The sequence below is a fragment of the Mesoplodon bidens genome, assembly GCF_964165515.1.
Source record: "Mesoplodon bidens genome assembly, chromosome: 4".
In the NCBI taxonomy this organism is placed as follows: Eukaryota; Metazoa; Chordata; class Mammalia; order Artiodactyla; family Ziphiidae; genus Mesoplodon; species Mesoplodon bidens.
Window position 1 is genome coordinate 125,047,854 of NC_138160.1, and position 22,691 is coordinate 125,070,544.

At 39.4% G+C, this 22,691-nt stretch overlaps 1 protein-coding gene across 1 annotated transcript in view; it reads right to left on the reverse strand.

Moving 5' to 3' along the window:
- Nucleotides 1-20,111: 20,111 nt before the first annotated feature.
- The window catches only part of LARS1 (leucyl-tRNA synthetase 1), a 70,054-nt gene continuing 67,474 nt past the window's right edge, over nt 20,112-22,691 (reverse strand). The window contains exon 32 of the mRNA XM_081233588.1: nt 20,112-21,593. Coding sequence (XP_081089714.1) covers nt 21,388-21,593 — 206 coding nt within the window. The 3' untranslated portion in view covers nt 20,112-21,387. The remainder of the gene's footprint in view (nt 21,594-22,691) is intronic.

Below are 22,691 nucleotides of genomic sequence, written 5' to 3' on the forward strand. Positions count from 1 at the left end.
AAATGGCACCTATACAAGAATATTCACAAAGCACTGGTTTGAATAGCAAAAAGTCTGGAAACCACATAAAGATCCACTGATAAGAATTTTTTGATAAATAAATTATGGTACATTCATACAATGGAATCTATGCAGCAATTTAAAATATTAGCTTCAGAAGTGCTGATATGGTCTGCACAATATGGTCACCTATATTGTTAAATTAAAACAAAATAAAGATGCAGAACTGTGTGTGTTTACAATTCTATTATTTGTGTCAATTATATATACCACATATACAGAAAAAATCTGGAAGGATACCAAAATATTAACAATATATATCTCCGACAGCTGGGATTACAGGATACTGCTTTCTTCTTTTATAGTCTTTTGCATTTTTCTTTTTTACCATGATTATATGATACTTTTATAATAAAAAGGTTAACCTATTTTCATTAAAAATTTTTATATATTTATAAGCATATAGACTATATTGGGGCTCAGGTAAGAGTGGTGGCCTCTGAAGAGAACTGGGCAGGGCAGGAGAGCAAGGATGGAGTTCCTGCTTTTCATATACCTAAGGGGTAGGTACTTTTGAATTTTGCATCATGTACCTGGTAACCTATTAAAAATCTTTTTTTTTTTTTTTTTAAGCACTGAGATGGCTCCAAGGGAGAGGAGCCTCCTCCCCAGAAATGTTCAGAAAGCCAAGGCTGTCAGGTCCTTACCAGGCTTGCTGGTATCAGGCTTGCTACAGAGGGGACTTAGACAAGCTGGTGAGGGGCCAGACCAGCTGACCCCAATATCCCTTCTGAATCTAAGTCTTTATGATTGTTTCAATGAAGTGCAGGAAAGAAGGAAGCAAGTGAGAATACAGGTTAAAATTCATTCATAGATGTGTCGTTCAGGAAATATTCATAAGCACCTTCTATTGGTCAGGTGCTCCACTGGGCAAGACCAGTGAGCAGGGCCAGTGGTCCCTGCTTTCAGACTGCAGTGTACAGTGTATAGTTTACCCAAGATACAGTTCAAGGACACGAATCCCAGTCTGATGCCTTTTCATGTCTCCTTCCTCTTCCAGAAAACCAAAGAAATTCTTGGACTGCTTCACCCTACCCACATTGGGCCTCTGATGTCTCCTCGTCCACACAAAGCCCTTTACTGCCTGGTGCTTGTGGTGCCTCCACAGGAAAGGTGATTTTAGTGGCTGGTTCTTACCCATCTCTCAGGTATCAGCTTAAGTCAGTTCCTCAGAGAGGCCATCCTTTGCCCCCTGTAATTTCCTTTCAAAACACCTTGTTTATTTCCTCCACGGCACTCAGCACCACTGCAATTATTTCGTCTATTTGCTTATTGCCTATGTGCTCTCAGAGACCGTCTCTGTCTTAATCACTATTATATCTGTAGCGCCTATCACATGACCATACATAGGTAGGAACTCAGTAAAGGCTGGCTGAATTACAAACCAGTGTTGATTACACCTTCCACATAAACCTCCTCTGGGGCAACATCAAAAACATCCCCAGCTGGAACAGCCAGCCTTTCACCCACAAGGCCATTTCACAGCCACTTATTTCACCTCCGCTTCAGCTTCACATCTGAGCTTTCAGAAACCACATCCTCAAAGGACACAAAAGCACCCATTTTCTCATCCCAGGGCAGTGTGAATTCAGAAGAAAGCACAGAGGTGGGAAGAGGGAGGCAGTTTAAAAAACAGAAGTGTAATTAAATGAAGAAGCAAAATGTCAAAAATAAATGGAAATTATCACTCTTCATAATGTACCCTTTGCTTAATGAATGAAAAATTGTAGCAGTAATTCTCAACATTTAATGGTAAACTATCCCAAGATGGGAATCTGACGTGAAACAAAGTCATGGAAAGAAGATGTCCCTTTTGTTTCCAAGTTTGTCACAACTACTGTCACAGTGATTTGCTTAAAATAAAACTTTGTGGATGAAGTAGCCCTTTTAAACAAGGAAGGAAAAAAACCTAAGACTCGTAGCACTCATACTCCAACTGCATCCTGGGAATCATGGTGTAGATCACCAGTGTATAAATTGATACTGCCTATAAATTTTCTCTTGTGAGACCATTAGCTTAGAGATACTATGAGCAGTCACAAAATGGAGGCCCATCCAGGGAACAACAATTAGGACACAGTACATTCGAGATCAGCCAGTACTGTATATCCATGGCCTCTCCGCCACCAATCACGTCCAGCTGTAAAGAATACTGTATTCTCCACGTGTCATTCCTTCTTGCCCCTAGAATGGGCTCTCCAATGGACAAGTAGGGACCCAGAAGACCCCTGTGGTTGGTCTCCTGAACACTGATGGGGGTGGAGCGCAGAACTAAGCAGTGAAACAATGTTTAAGGCTGAGGGGGTGGCATGTGGTCCTTTCTTTGGTCAACTTTTTAGGTACTCTTGGGATTGGGCAGCAACCAATCTAAGTCTCCTGATTCTACTCTTTGCTCTCAACATTCTGGAAAATAAAAATTTATAACAACAATAACATTAATACCTAAGATTTACTAAGTGCATTATTGTATATTTGTTGGAATTTTCATAGTAACACACCCCAATAGTAAATTTAGGAATTTATTCCTTCCCTATTGTGGGAAATAAGAGAACTGTCATTCAAAATGCCCTGGCCTAGTCAAGCAGCAGTCATGACCTATGCTAGGCAGATTGGGCTCCATTGCTGAAACAGCAATTCTCAGACAGGAAAGCAAAAGGATTAAAATGCTTGGAGTTGACCAGACTTTCAGCTATCTCCTGATAATGCATCTTGTCCCTCCTGAGCTTAGCTTTTAGTTGATTTCCTGATTTTGTGAGCTACCCCATAACCTTCTAATGAAATCCTATGTTTGCTTGTGTATTAATTTCCTAGGGCTGACATAACAAAATACCACAAACTGGACATCTTAAAACAATAGAAAGGATTCTCTCATTGGAGAATTCTGGAGGCTAGAAGTCTGAAATTGGCGTGTTGGCAGGCTTCGTCCTTCTGGAATTTCTGGGGGAAAGTCTGTTCCATGTCTCTCTCCAAATTTTTGGTTGTTGCTGGCAATCCTTGGCATTCCATGGCTTATAGATGCATTATTCTAATTTGTGCCTGTCTTCACATGGCCATCTTTTCTGTGTGTGTGTCCAAATTTCCCTCTTCTTACAAGAACACCAGCCACTGGCTTAGGGCCCACCCTAATCCACTATAACCTCTTTGTAACTTGACAACAATGCAAAGAAACTATTTCCAAATAAGGTCACATTCAGAGGCTCCAGGTGGACATGAATTTTGAGGGGACACTATTTAACCCAATATATAGCATGCAACCAAAAAAAACTCTGATCCAGTTATGTTCCAAACCAGTGTTCTAGAGTGGGTTCTATGCATTATCTGCTTTAATCTTGACAATCTTTAAGGTGGGCACCTTTATTTACCCCCATTTCAGAGCTGGAAAAATGAAGGCCCTGAGAATTTGTTCAAGGTCAAATGGCCAGTAAGAGGCAGAGTTAAGATTCAAGGCAAGGTCTATATCCAATACAAATGTGCTCTCCTAACCACTACATTATGTTCCAGGCTTTGCTCTACTTAGAAATGCATTGATACCCTCACCCCTCCAACCACCAACTATAAGCTATGAAAGGAAAATGGTCCACTTCCCAAACTGGGGCTAGGTCTCCACATCTCCAAGTAGCTTTTCTGCCTTCTCTGTACCACAGTACTGCGTGACAACTAAAGTCAGAGAATGTGGACAAGAACCAGGAAGAATCCTGAGTGATTCAAAGAACAGCTGCCATAATTGTCTGGTCAGAAGTACACATGGGTAGCTGTGGCAGGAAGAAATCTGCTGAGCTCTGGGTCAGATGGTCAAAGGGACAGCAATGGAGGGTAGTGTTTGGTGCCGGGCAGTCTCTTCTCTATGAGGCACAGGCAAACAGTGAAGGCTCAGGCTTGGATGATCAGAGCACCAAAAATTTTGTTAGAGTTTTTGCCTCAGCAAGACTCAGCTGAATAAGGACGTGGATCAGGTAGCAGCTCAGAGCTCTCTGGTTGATCCATCTTGTGAGGCTTTAGGATAAATTCAGGTCTTGCCAGACCCTCTAAAGGGTGGGGGAGCCATATTCTTCAAAAATAGCAGATCCAGAGTCTGTTGAACTTAAGAGACTGGCCCTCATCCATCAAAAAGGACAGCCCCCCACCCCCCCAACCGCAAAAAATAAAATAAAAAAAAAGATTCTGTGACCGAGTTACTCCCTAGGGCAAGAACATCAGGTCCTGGAAAAGGATACTGACATGTGGTACCAGAGATGGATCAGAATGTCCTAAGGTAAAAATAGAATCAATGTGCTTTGAACTTCAAACCCAGTGGAAAATCAGGCAGCTAGAGGACAGTGTTGTTGGTACTTCTTTACAGCTAAACCAGTGTCTGAAAAGATTTCAATCAACAAAGAGAGCTATTCAACCTAAATGTCCATCAACAGAAGAATGAATAAAGAAGATGTGGTACATATATACATTGGAATATTACTCAGCCATAATAAAAAGGACGAAAATTGTGCAATTTGCAGAGACGTGCATAGACCTAGAGACTCATACAGAGTGAAGTCAGAAAAACAAATATCATATAACATTGCTTATATGTGGAATCTAGAAAAACGATACAGATGAATTTAATTGCAAAGCAGAAATAGAGACACAGACATAGAGAATGGACTTATGGATACAAGGTGGGGAGGGGGGAAGGGATGAATTGGGAGACTGGGATTGACATATATAAACTACTGATACTATGTATAAAATAGATAACTAATGAGAACCTACTGTATAGCATGGGGAACTCTACTCAATGCCCTGTAGTGACCTAAACAGAAAGGAAATCCAGAAAAGAGGGGATACATGCACACGTATAGCTGATTCACTTTGCTGTACAACAGAAACTAACACAACATTGTAAAACAAATATACTCCAATAAAAATTAATTAAAAAAAAACAAAGGGAGCAGCTTTTTATGGTTGGTCTTATTCAATGATTGGTCTTCCTCACTATTCTGTGAGCAAAGTACTATACTTTCCTCACAGAAATACTAGAGATAAGCAAAAAGAAAAATTATTCATTAGCATACCATCTGGAGACACTTGCTGTAAACATTTTATTTATATCCTTCCAGATATTTTTCTAAATATTCCCCCAAATTAATGTCTAATGTACATGGTTTTACAATCTGATTCTTTAACTTAAAATTGTATCCCAACATTTTTCCATCTCAGGAAGTATTATTCTACAACATGACTTTTCATGGCTGTATAATTCATTGTATTGAAGCCCCCACTGAACATTTAGGTTATTCCAGATTGTAGCTACAATAACCAATGCTGCAACATTTAATGATGCTGCTAAATCTTTGCACATGATTTATTTCCTTCGACTAAATGCCTAAAACTGTAATTACTGGGTCGAAGGCTACATAACACTTGAAGTCCTTTTTATAGGTGTTACTAACCATTCACTGGGAAGCTTGTACCAATTTATACTCCATCAGCTGCAGATAAGGGAGCCCATTTTGTGCGTCTTTACATGCAATGGATTTTGTCATTTAAAAAAATCTTTGAAGTCATCACTTATTTTATAAAAACATCCACATCCCTGAAAAGCAAGATCCTTCCTGCCAAGGAGTGTATTTGAGTCCCTAGAATATTAGTCTAGTTAGTCTGAAACCATTTAATTTCTGTCCTTGTGCCTGACACAGATTTTCTACCCACTGGTGTCTTAGGAAATAAAACAGTAAAGGAGAACTTAAAGGAAGAGAAAAAACATACAAATTCTCCTATCTCTGCAGACACTGAAGAGGCCGGTGCTCCAGTCCCCACCAGTCTGGACAATCGTTGTGACTGTGGTCCTGCCACTGGCTCCCCGGACAGGCTGCTTCACCACAGCCTGGGCTGGTGCATGGCTCCTGGAGAGTCAAAGATGGTGATTAACTTGGAAACAAAGAAGATGGTTCAGAAGGATAATCATCAAGCCAAGACACAGTGATAAAGAGATAGAGACCCAGTGATGCCCAGTGGCTCTTATTTCATAGCCCAAGCTGACTTCACCATCTCCCTCCCTCCTCCTCCATTGTACCTCCTCCTCTGATTTTTTGCCCCATTTCTATTAATGGCATTATTATTCCAAGTTCTGTCACTCAGACTCAGTGTCCAGTCTACTTCCTCAGTGTTTCTCAGTGTTTAATAATAAATTCACAAATTTGGAACCAGGAGTCCTCAGTTCAAGCCCCAGCATGCCACTTCCTGGAAGCCTGACCTTGGTTAAGTGGCTTAACCTCTCTGTTTTGTTTGTTCAAATTTAAGATGAAAAAACTACCTCACAGGGTTATTATGTGGACTGAAGGACAGGTAATTTGTTTATTGTGCACACAGCATGTGTAACAATGTGACCCTGAGTGAGGCTGTATGCAAGGATTTTGAAACTTTGTTGAAAAGACAAATAAGGAATTGGACTGAATGGTACATCTAAATCTGGACGAGGCTACTGAGGTGGGACAGGTAGTATCATTTAAATGAATAACGCAGACTTCAGAATATATCTTGATATCAAACCACTATATGGTTTTCCTCGTGCAGCCACATAGTACAACTCTGGTTCGATTTTCCCTGAAGGGCATAGATATTCCACTCAGTCATTCTGAAATAGAAATACAGGCCCAGGGGGTGGGCTTCAAAAGTGAGGTGAGAAAAAAACTTCCTTCTCTTTCTGGGGCTGAAAGTTAGTTTTGCCTGAATGCCTACCACAGGGATACCTGGAGTGAGTCCTATAGTGAAGGGCAAGCTGTTATCTAGCCTCATGGAAGGGGCATGTCAAGAGTGGGATAGAGGGGCCCAAGAATGAGAATGAGTCTCAGCCTGTACATAGTAGCAGTTATTCTGTTTGGGGCTACCCTTTTAGCAAGCTTCATTAAGAGTTTTGTACCTGGTCTCTGATGTGTTATGAGGAAATAAAGAGCTTGCCTCATACTTGAGAGAAAATAAAAAGACAGCAGAATTTCTTCCTGTAACAGCTGTTGTTACAGTAATAGTCACCAAAATTCTGCACCTGGGACACCTGGGACACAAAACCTAGAGGCCAGAGTAGAATACTCCTGGGCATCCTTAAGGCAACACCCTGTGGGCATCTTGGAAACAGCTGTGGAGCCCTTTGAGAACATCTGATTTGGGACATTAAATCCAATGGGATTTCAAGTTATCATAATATGGGGAGCACTGTTCTTGTTATTAAGATCACATCTCTTTTTCATTCCACCAATACTACCCACACCCTCCCAAACCTGACAGCACATTAGCTTGTTAAAAAAACAAATTCCTAAGCCTCACCCCAGACCACTGTACAAGACTCCAGGGATGAGGTATAGAAATCAGTGTCCACAATAAAGTTCCCAGGCAACGCCCACATAGTCATCCTGAGAACAGCCTGAAACCTGATACAGGTGGACTTGGAGACCACTGATGATCACTGCAATGGCTTCTGCATCTCCTACCAGGTAGGTGGCGATGTCAATGTAACAGAGATGGCAAGGAAAGTAGAATAGGAGGTAAGGCAGAAGGGAAGAGGATGCTGGGAGCAAAGGCAATCTACAGAGCCAGTGAGACATGAGGGGCATCCCAGCCAACAGCTGAGAATGATGCACAAGAGCTTGGAAGAGCGAGTAGAGTTGGGAGTGATCTATCTAGAAGTGTGAAAGTAGAGCTATGAAACATCCCACCCTTTTATCCATTCGGCATTATAGACAATATGTAGGGTCTAACAAGCTTTTCAAGAACCTATCAAAGTGTTTGAGACCTGGAAAAAAGTATTGGCTACAAAATATAAAAACTGCAAAGTAGAAATTAGTTATTGCTCAATTAAACACAAAAACCTAGCATGATACCTGTCACATGAATGTCCAATTTGGAATTCACACATATTTTATTACATTTGAAAACAAATTACAATTCTCTCATTTTGCAAAAAAAACCAAGAATGAATGACTGCTAAGAAGCAGCAGCTAATCATAAATTAAATTACTCAAAGCCAAATAATTTCAAAAGAAAAAAGAAAAAAAAAGGATATAACATATGTATGGGTACATGTTAATATATTTGCTATGATGTGGGCTAAAGCTTACTGCTATGGATTGAATTGTGTCTCCCCAAATTCATATGTTGAAGATCCAGCTCCCAATGTGACTGTATTTGGAGGTAGGGCTTCAAGGAGATAATTAAGGTTAGATAAAGAATAGGGGTAGGATCCTGGTCCGATAGGATTGCTGGCCTTATAAGAAGGGAAAGGCCATGTAAGCACTCAGAGAGAAGGCTGCAAACCAAGAAGAGTCCTCACCAGAACTGGACCATGATGGCACCCTGATTTTGGACTTCCAGCCTCCAGAACTGTGAGAAAATAAGTATCTGCTCTGTAAGCTACAGAGTCTGTGGTATTTTGTTATGAAATTCTGAGCAGACTAAGACACCTATGAAGACTTCACATTGGTCCTGAAGAAATTACCTCTATACATATCTTATCTCCTCTACTTCCATGTGGACTCCTTGAGGTCAGGGGGCACCTGCTGCTTCTCCCTGTATCCCCAGAATCCAGTGCACTCCTTGAAAACTAGTGGGTGCACGACAACTGTTGAATTGGATTAAACTCAATTCACACATCTCTTCCATTATATCTGAGTCCTCCTCAAATCTAGCTACAGATTATGTGACCTTAACCAGGTTTCATTCTCTAGTAAAGGCACAACTCTCAGATGTGAATTGATTACATAACAACATCAAGAGTTTTTATAGAGAGTAGCCTAAAATCTTCTTGCATGCCTCCACATAACCCAGGGCATTTACCTCTCAACGTGATCCCTGCAAGTTGGGACTTCCATTATTACACTAAGAGTTTCCAGCAATTTTAGTAAAGCAGTTTCTTAGCGCTGAGCCCCTAGATTAGATTTTCCCCTGAAACGCACTTATAGCTTGGAGCCCTAGAAGAGAATTTTCTGCTTCTATCTCAGCATTATATGTGTAACACCTATTATGGCAAGGAAGCCTGTCCTCTAGCTATTGCAAATCAAATAACTAAGAGGGTAGCTTTTCCTTGGTGGGGAAAAGAAAGGGGGTTTTGTGTGTGTGTTTGCCTAATTTTGAACTCAAGAACTGTATTATTTTCTTTCCTTAATACTCTGAATCTTTGGTGATTTTTATATTAAAATGTTTGAATTGACATTCATTAGCTAAAACATTTCAGTTCAAGATTATAGCTCATGTGTCAAAATTAAAATAAGAAGCATAGCTACCCTTCACCAAGTACCTGCTATGTGCCAGGCACTTAGTAGTTCCTTTAAGAATTGAATAATTATTCAGGGGCTGCTACAGGTGTCAGACTAAAGTAGCTATTGCAGCTTCCTACGTAGCTTTTAGCTCTGTATATTACTCTAGATAGATAGAATCTTACACTACCAGTAATAAGAATGAGTTTGGAAGCAGTGGGTGAAGCTGATGGTCACACAGTTTCTAAACCAGAGTAGCTATCCATTTGCCATCAAATTCAGCAAGTTCTTCATTTAGTGTAAAGAGGACAGAGCTTCGATTCAGGCACACTAAAGTACAAATGTGGCTCAGCTGCATTCTAGTTGTTTGACCCTGTAAAATACAACTTGTCCCAGTCCTCAGCTCTGGTCTCCTCTTCCATAAAATTGGATTTAAACTATCGTACCTCCATAGTCGCCCTGAGGATTAAACAAGATTATGTACTTGGCGTATAGTAGGTATGCAGTTGATGGCAGCTACCATTATTATTTAAATTAAGGATCTTGCACATACCCTAGGGCATCCTGAACACTTTTCTGAGAAACGAAGAACAGAGGGAGGGGAGAGATTGGGGGCAGTTTCTCAGTTGTCATATGTGCTATCCAAATACCTTAAAATTCAATCAGGGTGACTAATCATCCCAGTTTGCCCTGGCCTAAGGGTTTTTCCAGGATGGAAAACTTTCAGTGTTAAAATTAGAACAGTCCCAGACAAACCAAGAGGGTTGGTCACCATAAAGGAGAGAAGCAGAGAGAGGCTTCAGCTGGTGGGAGGCAGAGGACTGACTGCAGTCATTCTAGCTATCAGCTCCTACCAAACAACAGAGTTGAGACGGATGAGACACACAGCCTTCCCCCTTTCAGCCTTACCCTAACCTTCACCGCTTCTAGCAGCTAAACACATTCCCCACTGCATGTTCCCACACACCTGGTGCTTCAGCCTGGGTGGGGGGGTTTCATGTCACCCTCTACCTTAATGAAACTTGCAGTACTAAGAGTCTGTTCTGCCTTCCACTGAGGCCTCCTTGATTAACCATTTCAAACTCTTAACTGAAGTCAAAACTCTTGAGTTTTGATTTCAAAAGGGTGGAAATTAATGGCAGCCACCAGAAATAAAGTTTCACTTGGTCAGGGTGCAACATTTTCAGTTAAGAATAGAGACACCTTTCCATCCAAGCCAGCTCTTCTCTTTTCACCAGCCAAGCAAGGCCAGCAGGAAATAATCAGTTGCCTCCTTTTCAAGTACACATGGGAAATAAGAGCAGCTTTCTTCCTGAGCCCAGTTTTCTTTTTCCTGGCTCCTCATAAGAGGAGATTGATTTGATATTCCAACCAAAGAGCAAAAGCTGGGGGTAAAATCACCCTACTCCCTACCTCAAGCCGGAAATAAAATGTTGTTCATCTTCAGATGATATGAGTGAAAGCAACAGAGGTGAGTGTGTGTTGAAGAAGGAAATATCCTCAGGAAACTTAGAGAAGTAATTTCCAAACCAATTCATAGTTAATAGGTACTTTCTTGTCACTTGGGATAGATATCCTTTTCCCTTCAACAATAAGCTGACTGATTCTAAACTTAGGTTCATTCCAAAATGAAACATCTAAAGAATGTTGCCTTGATATTCTGGAATCTGAGGTCATAGCAGTGTAACTGGCAGACATCTTATTTCTTTAAAGACACATACACAGTTAACAGTGGGCACGTCCATCTTACTAACCTGAAGGGAGATACTGCTGAAGATAGAGTGTAAGTTAAATAAAAAGAAAACTTCTCTTTGGTGGAAAAATCCCTTTGCCTTAAGAGATAACTCTAGCAAACATTTATCTAGCTAAGTGTCACTTGACCTTTCCTTAGGGGACTCAAAAGGCTACAGATTTCCGCCATGCCTTGTAACTGAGAAGTAGTGGGGGCCTCTCATCATCCCCAGGGCTACTGGTCCAATTCAGCAAGAGGGTATGAGTTCCCACAAATAACCTGAAAACAGAGACAGAAAGAAAGGTCTTTGCAGCACAGATATCGTGCTTGAAACCACCTAATAAAAGATGGTTTCCTAAAGTTTAAGCTATGCTAAGTTGTCCCAAGTCTCTAAGGATTTTTACAACTTCTAGATCTCCTACTCTTCCATGGACTTCATTGAGCATGCCGGGGAAGTGGTGCTTCTTCCCTACACAGCCCAAATGGAATCTGAAACAAAGCAGGGCTTGGCTGGTGATCGCCTCCCTACTGCTCTGAATCTTCAAGGTCTTAGGAGCCTCTGAAGTATGCCTCTAGAGCATGTCTTATAGAGGCACGGACACCAGAAACACTAGGAAAATGTTCCTAGAGGAAAAAAATTAGAGAAAATTGCACATTGAGGGGAGGGGTCTGCTATAAAAATTCAATGTTATTTATACTAGAAAGACAACAGGCGGAAATTGCCAACTCTACTATATATTCTCATCAGACCCATAGAGAATGATTGTTTCGGGTTCTGAACTTCAAAGCATTTACTTAACAGGGTTGTTAGCAAAAGCCTATATAATACCTCCCAAATCAAGATCCTTCAGATACAGCTTCATAATTGCCTTCACTCACTAGGCTCTGGACAACTCTCATTGTCTTCTTAACTGTAAGGATGCATCCCACATGAAGGACAGCCATGTTTCTTCTGCTTACCACTCTATTCCAAGTGCTTAACACAGTGTTTGAAACACTGTTGATAAGAACTCAATAATTTGTTGACTAAATGTGCTATATATGGAAATTCAAGTTTATAAGAATAACAGAAATTAACTGATTACTAGCTTTGCAAAAAGATTTACAATAAGATTCCTTTGAAGAATGAGCAACCATTGCACATGTAAGCTGATTCCATTTTTTAAAATTTCATTTGTGCCAACTTTTCTAATCAAACATCTATTGTATGAAGTGACCAATCCACATGCCACACAGCTCTTTCACCTAAAAATAAATGAAAAAGAGAAAGAAGAAAAAGAAATGTTCTCCTTTAAAGAAGAATGACAACTATTTATGGAAAAGAAATAGTAACTGAAACCCAGTCCCCTGAAACAGAGTCCCCTGCTGAGTTTATGATTAACCACTCTATCCAAAACTTTCTCTTTATTGTCCAGCCCCTCTTCCCCTCAGGACTGAGTAGTATCAAAGAAAAGGGGAGACTGAAATCGAGCAGGACCTTGCAGGGCCCTCTCAGGTACAAAAGTCCCTCCATGTTCTTATTTGTAGAAAATGGCTTTAGTCTCCTAGGCCTTCCCCCTAAGTTCTAAAGGGCTAAGACTAAGGCAATTACTAATTAGGGAAGTGAGGGAATGCAAAAATAAAGGAAAAGCAAATAGTTCAGCAATAAAACAGAGGCCGAGCTCCTCCTAAAGGGATATACACACAATCTGATGCATATCTTCGAGTTGTTCTGCAGAAACTAAGACCCCCAACCTGGTAGAAGATGGTGACGATCTGCTGACCATAAGCACAGGATATACACACAATCTGATGCATATCTTCGAGTTGTTCTGCAGAAACTAAGACCCCCAACCTGGTAGAAGATGGTGACGATCTGCTGACCATAAGCACAGAAACCTCAGACTAGCTGGAACCAGAAAGTTGAAGATTAAGATTCCCAAAACATTAGCCTGTTACCTCACCACCAACCAATCAGAAGAAAGTCCAGGAGCTACAACCCTCACCCCAAATGTTGCCTTTAAAAACTCATACTTGAAAGCCATCAGGGAGTTCCGGTCTTTTGAGCACAAGCTGCCTGTCCATTATCCTTGCTTGGCACCCCGCAAATAAATGCTGCGCTTTCCTTCAGCACAACCCAGTGTCAGTAGCTTGGCTTTGCTGTGCAGCAGGTAAGCAAACCCAAGTCTGGTTTGGTAATAATTTTGGCATTAGAAAATCACCATTTTGCACAGTCTCCAACATAATTTATTCAGGAAAGGATCAGGGGTAATAAAACCATTAGGTAAAAAATGGGAACAGGACATTTGCAAGGTGCCAAAACATCACTCTACAGATTTCTAATTGTAAAAAAAATAACAGATCTTAACTCTGGAGAAATACTCAAAATGTATCTTTACAATGGAAAGTCCTGAGAGTGTTTTCTTTAAATGTATCTTTACAACAAAAACTCTGAAAGTGGGTGCTTCCCTGGTGGTGCAGTGGTTGGGAGTCCGCCTGCCGATGCAGGGGACACGGGTTCGTGCCCCAGTCCGGGAAGATCCCACATGCCGCAGAGAGGCTGGGCCCGTGAGCCATGGCCGCTGAGCCTGCGCGTCCGGAGCCTGTGCTATGCAGCAGGAGTGGCCACAGCAGTGAGAGGCCCATGTACCGCAAAAAAAAAAAAAAAAAAAAAAAAAAAAAACTCTGAAAGTGATTAAAAATATGTATCTTTATAATGGAAAGTTCTGCAAGTGATCAAAACGTATCTTTAAAAGGAAGAGTTTGAGAAATTATCAAATTTAGCATCACTAAGAGTGGGACAAACTGATATTACATATCTCTTGATATGGTACCACAGGAAGTAATGTTTAACCTAAATCTCTTTGTCTGTAGACCATGCTGTCCAACAGAAATAAAATGTGAGTCACATATGCAATTTAAAACTTTCCAGAAGCTACTTTTTAAAAAAAAGAAACCGATGAAATTAACTTTAATGTATTTTATTTAATCCAATTTATTCAAAATATTATTTCAGCATGTAATCAACATAAAATTGAGGTATTTTACATTCTCTTTGTCATAATAAGTCTTTGAAATCTGAAGTGTATTCTACGCTTTTACAGCACACGTCAATGCAGACTACTCACATTTCAAGTCCTCTACAGACACATGTGGTTAGTGGCTAAATTATTGGACAGCATAGCTCTAGACCTAACTCCAGTATAAGGAAAACAAGGGATACAACAAATCACCACTTAGTCCTCCGAAGTGAAAATGCAGTTAACTACTCCTTTGTCACATTCCTTAAGCCCTTAGGAATAAGGATCGTGTCCTATCCTGTTTTTCATGTGTGTGTGTGGGGGGGGGGGTTCCCTACCTTATAATCAATTAAGCTTTAAGGATAGCAGTGAGCAGTTAGAAAACTTAATTGATGCTGTAAGTCTTGGGTGACATCTAAGTATTTTCTAATACAGATGTGAAGTTATGTCCAAAGATATTAAGGAGAGAAAATAGCATAACAAAGTATCAGCTAATATTGAGAACTTACCTGAGCCAGGCACATAAGTATCTAGTAAATAGTCATCAGAATGACTAAGTGAATGAATTTTTCAAGCGAAAAACAGAAAGACAAAACTACAAACTATAAAAGACATGAAGGAACATATCATCTCATTCCCACCTAAAAATTTGCAGTGACTCTCTAGGTAATTAAATCAACTTCGAACTTCTGCCTGGAATCCAAGAATTGTTATAATAAGGCCCAATTTACTTACCTGTTTCCAATTTCTCTCTCATTCCTCCAAGATAAACATTCCATTCCTGGCATTACCTCCCAAACAAGCCATGCATTTGCTTTCACCTCCTAGCCCTTATCCACACCTGGTTCTAAAAGCTTGGAATGCGGCCCTGCTCTCCTAGCTGCTACTCCAATCCTAATCATCCTTCACATCACACCTCATCTGTGAAGTCTTATCCGACTCAAGTCCACAGAAACTTCTCCCTCTTCTGACCTAACAGCCCTGACATCGCTGGCCTCGGTCAAATACATTCTTGTTTCCCATGCATGCATTCCTTGTTTAATAAGTATGCTGCGATGGACTGGAGCTATGGAATCCAGGGCTCTAACACAGCTCTGCCTCTGATGTATAGGATCTGGACAGGTCACTTGTCCTCTCTAGACCTGTTTCTTCATGTGGCCTCTTTGCTACCCCTTCAGCACACCAGCTACACGCCCCTGCCTCAGAGCTTTTACACCTGCTGTACCCTCTGCCTAATATGCTTTTTTACCCAGATTATCTGCTAACAAAACTATATATGCATTTACCCTTGGACCTCCAAGTCAACTTCCATAGATTTACTCTTAAGATACACTTCCACAAATACAAAACCACATATCCACAAAGTTACTCACTATATAATTCTATACAGGTTCTATAAAATATCAGAAACTTAGAAACACCTAAATGCCCATCCATAGGAAACTAATTGAATGAGTTACGGTACACCTTTACAAAAGTATAACACAGAGAAGAGAAGAGGAGGGACAGAAGGGGGCAAGGGAGGAAAAGGAGAAGGACAAAGAAAGAGATCTCCATGCACTAAAGTAAGAAAATAAATATACACATGTATCTATCAAAAAATAAAGTTAACTTAAAAAAGCAAGGTATAAAATAATTATCTATAACATCTACTTTTTACATGAGGAGGAAGTAAAGTACATATATATAAATACTTGCTTATTTTTAGAAAAAGAGACACAGGAAAGATAATCTAGAAACTAGTGAAATGGTTAGCTATAGAACATGGGAATGTGGTGCAAGAGAGTAAACATTCTCTGAATGGATGTAGTTTTGACTTTCAAACAGTGTAAGTACTTTACTTATTCAAAAAATAAATAAAAAGGGGAAAAACCCATAAAATTAATAAGAGAAACAAATGACTTTATATTAAAACCACAAATGAAAAGGCATTCATTCAAGTAACATTTAAACACAGTGCTCTATTTCCCTTAGTGAGAAACACCTTAAGGACACAAAGAACTGCAAATTTGTTTTTCAAAAAATATATATTGAACTCTACTTAGTAAATTTGTTGTTCATAGTAGCACTGCATTGGCAAGTCTGAAATTATTAACAGAGCAAATGAGTAAATATACTGAGGCTCTTGGGAACCAGAATTTTCACTGTGTGAGAAGATACAAATATTTTCAGGGAAAAAGCAAGAAAGAATTGTGGTATTAGATAAAATTATGATTTTTATATATACATATTTCTTAGCTCTGCCTGTTGGAAAAACCTAAAAAGGCCCCACAACTTAGTAGCAATGAGCACACAAAACACCCAGATCTTGCTTTCTTAATACCATTCTCCATTAAAATGAAGCAGAGGTCCTTGGAGAAAAAACTGATTCCTGTTCTGGGGACAGGAAAATACAAGGTGAACAGGAAACTGCTTGTGCCATTAAGCAAAGAAATGTTCCAAGACTGATGGGGAGATAGCAAAAGGACACAGGAACTAGCTTGAACGGGGCTCCCACTGGATAACTCCAGAAAATCTGAGCGAAGTATAACAATGGTAATAGATTATAGCATATATGAAAAAAAGAATCCATCAGTTCATAGTGGTTTGTAAAGAATGGTGAAAGGCAAAAAATGGAAGCAAAGGGGAAACCTCTTCTTTACAGAAGAATGATACCTAATACATGTAGAAGAAATGATAAAACTAAGAACTCACCTTATTACAACTACCAGTGTAGTTACTGGCAGAAAGATGATCGATGAATGCTACCAATTTCCTGAAAGTTTGCTGGTAAACAGGATATTCACATAAATTTTAAAATATCACCTTACAGGCTACTTACTAATTACAAAAGGGAAAGATTGCTTTTTCAATGGAGAAATCTGAAGATACTACTTTAACCAAGTGATCAAACTTAGTATCATCAGTAACGGGAACACACCAACAATATATGAATCTGACAATCATCAATACATGATGCAGTGGGAAATATCACCCTGTAGTAGTCTTGCCAAGATTTTAAAATCTGAATCCAACCATGAGAAAACAAATCCAGATTGTGAGGCAAACTTACTAGTAACTGGCATGGAGTCATCAAAAACGTTGCTGTGATGAAAGACTGAAGAAGAAAAGCTGAGAAACTGTTCTAGTGTGAAGGAGATCGAGACATGACCACAAAATGTAATGCTTAATCTCTGAATAGACCCTGAAAAAAAATACCTAATATTATTGCTAAACTGCACTGGGCATATAAAATATATGCCCAGTGTTACATTTCTTTGGCAAGATATATATATATATATATTTTTTTATTATTATACAAGAGAATGTCCTAGTTCTTAGGGGTTACATGCTAAAGTATTGAAAGGTGAATTGTCATGGTGTCTGCAACTTACTGTTAAATGGTTCAAATTTTTTAAAAACTATATTCTAAATGCAAGGCGGTATCGTGGATAGGATCCTGTAATAGCAAAAAGACATTAGCGGAAAAACTGGTGGGACTTCCCTGGTGGCGCAGTGGTTAAGAATCTGCCTGCCAATGCAGGGGACACGGATTCTATCCCTGGTCTGGGAAGATCTCACATGCCACGGAGCAACTAAGCCCATGCACCACAACTACTGAAGCCCGCGCCCTAGAGCCCGCGTGTCGCAACTACTGAAGCCTGCGCGCCTAGAGCCCGTGCTCTGCAGCAAGAGAAGCCACTGCAATGAGAAGCCCGCGCACCGCAACAAAGAGTAGCCCCTGCCAGCTGCAACTAGAGAAAGCCTACGTGCAGCAACGAAGGTCCAACACAGCCAAAGATAAATATTTATAAAAATATAGACATATTAAAAAAAAGTGGTGAAATCCTAATGAAGCCTTTAGTTAATGGCAGCGTACCAGTATTAATTAGTTTTGACAACTGAACCAAGGTTACATAAAATAATAACATTAGGGGAAACTGAGTGAAGGGTGTACCAGAACTCTCCATATATTAGATGCAACTTTTCTATAAAGCTAAAACTATTCCAAAATAAAAAGTTCATTTTAAAAAATGTATGTTTAAAGACAGAGAAAACAAATGGATCAAAATGTTAATAACTGGTAAATCTCAGTTGACAGGTATATGGATGTTTACTAGCCAATTATTTTAACTTTTCTGTAGGTTTAAAATTTGTCAAAATGTGAAAAGAATATAAAGTGACAGAAGGTTAAAAGCAAAAGAATGGAAAAAGATATCCTACATGAACACTAACCAAAAGAAGACTGATGTTATTATACTAATGTTAGACAAAGTAGCCGTTAGGAAAAAAGGAAAACTTCCTAATTAGAAAAGTTTAATTTACCAGAAACACAGTAGAATCTAAATTTATATGCACCTAATCACACAGCATCAAAATTTATAAAACAAAAATTGTCTGAACTAGAAGGAGAAATATGTATATCCAGGGTCATGAGAGATTTCAGTACGTCTCCAAAACAGAGTACACCAAGAAAACAAAACGGTACGATAGAGATTTGAACAATTCAATCTGCAAGTATAACCGAATGCACATATGTAGAATTTCACAACTGCAGAATAAACATTCTTTAAAAGCTCACAGGGAACATGTATAAAGAATGTTCATACACTGGGCGATAAGCTTGTCTTTACGGGAGGAGGCGTAAGGCAGGCTTCCAAGGTGCTGGCATTGTGATATTCCTTGACAGGGCAGTGATTACATAGGTTTTTGCTTTGTTGATAAATTGTTTCGTAGTTCATTTTTTGTATGTATTTTATATATTTGTGTGTATATTATACATTTCTTATTGTTGTTCACTTTTTGTTTATGTGCGTTACATTTTACAACTTAAAAAGAGTTAGAATCCTTTAGGAAGGTAACCATCTCCCATAAAACAATAAGCCCAATGCAGCTTATTTTTCCTTCAGCATTTCAACTAGTTGCTGTTTTTTGTTTCACACCTGATGAAGTAATAGGCTTATGCTTAGAGGCTTCCTTATACAAAACTTACATACCGTTAAACATAAAAAATATATTCAGCCCAGCAAGACATTTATTCTTAAGAGAGACACATAGGAATTGAGACTGAGGGAACAGAGAATCCATGAATCCCAACTCACACTTAATCCAAGGAAGTACAGGTTCATAGGCTCATTTAATAAAGGCACAATCACTTACAATAGTAAAATTATTTTCCTTTCACCTTTCTTTTTTTTGGCCAAGCTCATTTCATTTAATTTGCCTAAGTTAAACATAAGTAGGCTTTAGGCCCCAGGAAGGATTACTTTGATTTGGGGAATAACTAAAGCTATTCATATTGAGGGAGCAGAAAAGAATCTAATGGAGGGCAAACAAAACAGTTGCCCCAAAAGAACCAAACAAATATGACATGATTATGGCCCAGAGTAATCTTAATATAATCTTTATATCTTAATCCTGATATAGTAGTAGTAGTAGTAAGTAGTAGTATTCAGTAACATTTACTGAAGGCTCATCAGCAGCAGCAGCAGCAACATTTCTGAAGGTCTACCACCTGCCAGGCACTATGCTATATATAAGATTTTCTTAGATTGTCATCTAAACATCTCACAGTAAGCCCAGAAAGTAGGTAAATTACTAGTTCCATTTTACAGATGAAGAAATGGGCTGAGTAACTGGCCAAAACCACCCAAGTAGCAAGTGGAAGAAATGGAAATCTAACGTAGCTAGCCTGACTTCAGAGAATGTAACCTTACCCACTCTGCTATACAGCCTGTTCCTAGCAGATAAACAATGATTTGCACTTAATGATCTCTAAGGAATATTTCAGTTCTAACGTTCTATGATTTGCTTTAATGAATCTAAAATAGAGCATTCAACTAGGCCCAGTAATCTCAAACTGTATAAAGCAAAATAAGGAAGCTCAATAAAATCTCTTTACATGACCTGAAAAGTTAGAATTCAGGTTCCTTAGGATTATCAGAGTTGGACTTTCCCTATATTAAACCCTTCAAGAAATGGAAATGTTTTTCTTGTCTGTCAATCAATACCTAATATTTTTTCCTCATATGAAAACAGATGGCACAGACAATATCAAAAGACATTCCAGAAAGAATAAAAGAATTTGCAATGCTGTTGGCTTGATCTTTTTTGTTTTGGTTTTTGTTTTATTTATTTATTTATTTTTGGCTGCATTAGGTCTTCGTTGCTGGGCGCAGGCTTTCTCTCTAGTTGCGGTGAGCGGGGACTACTCTTTGTTGCGGTGCTGCTCAGGCTTCTCGCTGTAGTGGCTTCTCTTTATTGTGGAGCACAGGATCTAGGCACATGGGCTTCAGCAGTTGTGGGACACAGGCTCAGTAGTTGTGGCGCACGGGTTTAGTTGCTCCGCGGCATGTGGGATCTTCCCAGACCAGAGCTCGAACCCGTGTCCCCTGCATTGGCAGGCGGATTCTTAGTCACTGTGCCACCAGGGAAGTCCCCGTTGGCTTGATCTTTAAACACAATTGGACTCAAGACAAATCTGATAAATGCAGATTTCTGGGGGAAATCCTGAATCCTAAAATTTCACCTAAATTTAGTGAAAGTCAAATAAACTGTTTATAAACTACTGATATTAGCCTTGAAAAAGTATTATTGGTGATTAATTGAATATATTAAAGCTAAAAAAATACTTATAAACATAAGACCTATTTGTTCTTTATACAAAATACTGAGTGATCATAATCAAGTCAAAATATTCTCATTTGTTCTTTTAAAATCATCATGAGGGCTTCCCTAGTGGCGCAGTGGTTGAGAGTCCGCCTGCCGATGCAGGGGACGCGGGTTCGTGCCCCGGTCTGGGAAGATCCCACATGCTGCGGAGCGGCTGGGCCCGTGAGCCATGGCCGCTGAGCCTGCGCATCCGGAGCCTGTGCTCCGCAACGGGAGAGGCCGCAACAGTGAGAGGCCCGCGTACCGCAAAAAAAAAAAAAAAAAAAAATCATCATGAGAGTTCTCTTTAAAAAGCAAAACTAGCTGTCTAATTTATTCTTTTTAAAGAAGAAAAACAGCTGACTCCACAATGGATATAATATAAAAAGTTGTTAGATGCTCCTTAGCCTCATAAATAATATGAAGTATACCTCATACAAGAAGCATACTGACACTTTTGTAATAATCTGAAATACTAGAAGCTTCTGGGAAATGGTAATAATTTGTTAAAAAACAAAAACAAAGTATGGTACAACTACTTCTCTTCGAGGCCTCAATAAGGAAAAAAAATTTATTAGTTCCAGGAATCCAAGAAAACTTGGTGTATTTACAAGTACATGCAGAATTTGATGGTTAGAAATGAAATCTATTTAGGTCCAGCCTAAGGTTCTCATAGCCCATCTATAGGCACAATCATAGTAGTAATATCCCCAGAAACCAGGATAAATCTCCAATGTGCCTGAATTTAATGAACCAGATAGATCATTGTATCACCAATATCCGCCCATAGCCCATTTTCAGTAAGATGAATTTTCTTGCTCATGAGGTCCACGTGGAAAACAGCATGCTCAGAAATGGGGGTCTTCTCAGCGTGCTCTTTTCCCAGGATGGGAACTCGCCGAGGCCCCAACAGTGGATCATCAAATCTCATCAGTTTCACTTTGGAAAGGTCTACAGCAAAAGAAAGTATCAATATGAACATTTAATTACAGTCACTGACTCAAACCCATGCCTGAGTCTGATAATTCACACTGGTTGTTATATCTAAAAAAATATTTTCATCAGATTACTAAATAGGACCCGATGTCAGAAAGCAAAACTGAATCTAACAAATCTTCATCTTCTGTCAGCTTTTACCCAGATCAAAGACCAGCAGAGATTCTGGATAACACATCTCCTGAATTACAAACCAAGGGGAGGGATTGATTATATTTTTGAGCATTATCCTATATGGTCTCTCAAATCACTTTTAATACACTTCAGTTAACCATTTTTCAGAATATTAAAAAGCCTAAAACTTATTTATCTTTCTTGCTTCCTGGAATATTTAAAAGTGTAAGGATTGTGGCTTTTTGGGAAAGGTAATTTTGGAAAAAGAATTACTACTCTAAGAAATAGCATTACCAGTTTCTTGTTTTGCTCAAAGGATGAAAGTGTATTAACAAGCTGATGAGAGACAAGGAAAGTAGGGGAATGGCTGGGGGAAAGGGCACAGGTTTTAGAATTTTGAGCTTTTGGATGAGCTCCAACCCTCCCTTGCTTGAGATTTTCCTGATCAGCTCTTGTGCAAGCTGATAAGATGGCTCCTGGTAAAGAAAGCACTTGTCCCTTGAACAAATTTATGATCCAACAATCCTGCCAACAACTGAGCCCAAGAGAAATTTATTTATTTCAGCAATTCTGAGACTTTTCAACATCAAATGGTTTTATTTTATACAGCAGAAAAACACCATAAATGACTACAAACGCTGATTCTGGATTTACAGCTCATTCTAAGTGTAGCATGGCTAGTTTATACTTAACCTGATCCACAGAAACTGAAGATATTTTCTGAATTACTTCCCACCCCTTTCTAAAGTAGATTGCTGGGTGGTCCATGAGCTACACTCCCTCATGTTGCCTTGAGAGTATGAAGCTTAGCATGAGAGGGATAAGGTTTAAAAAAAGATAAAAGGAGACATTAATGCAGCTGGCGGCTATGCCAGGAGTACAGGTTATCCAGGCATTCTATTCTCCTTGGGAAACAAAGACTAAAGGACTACAAGTTTA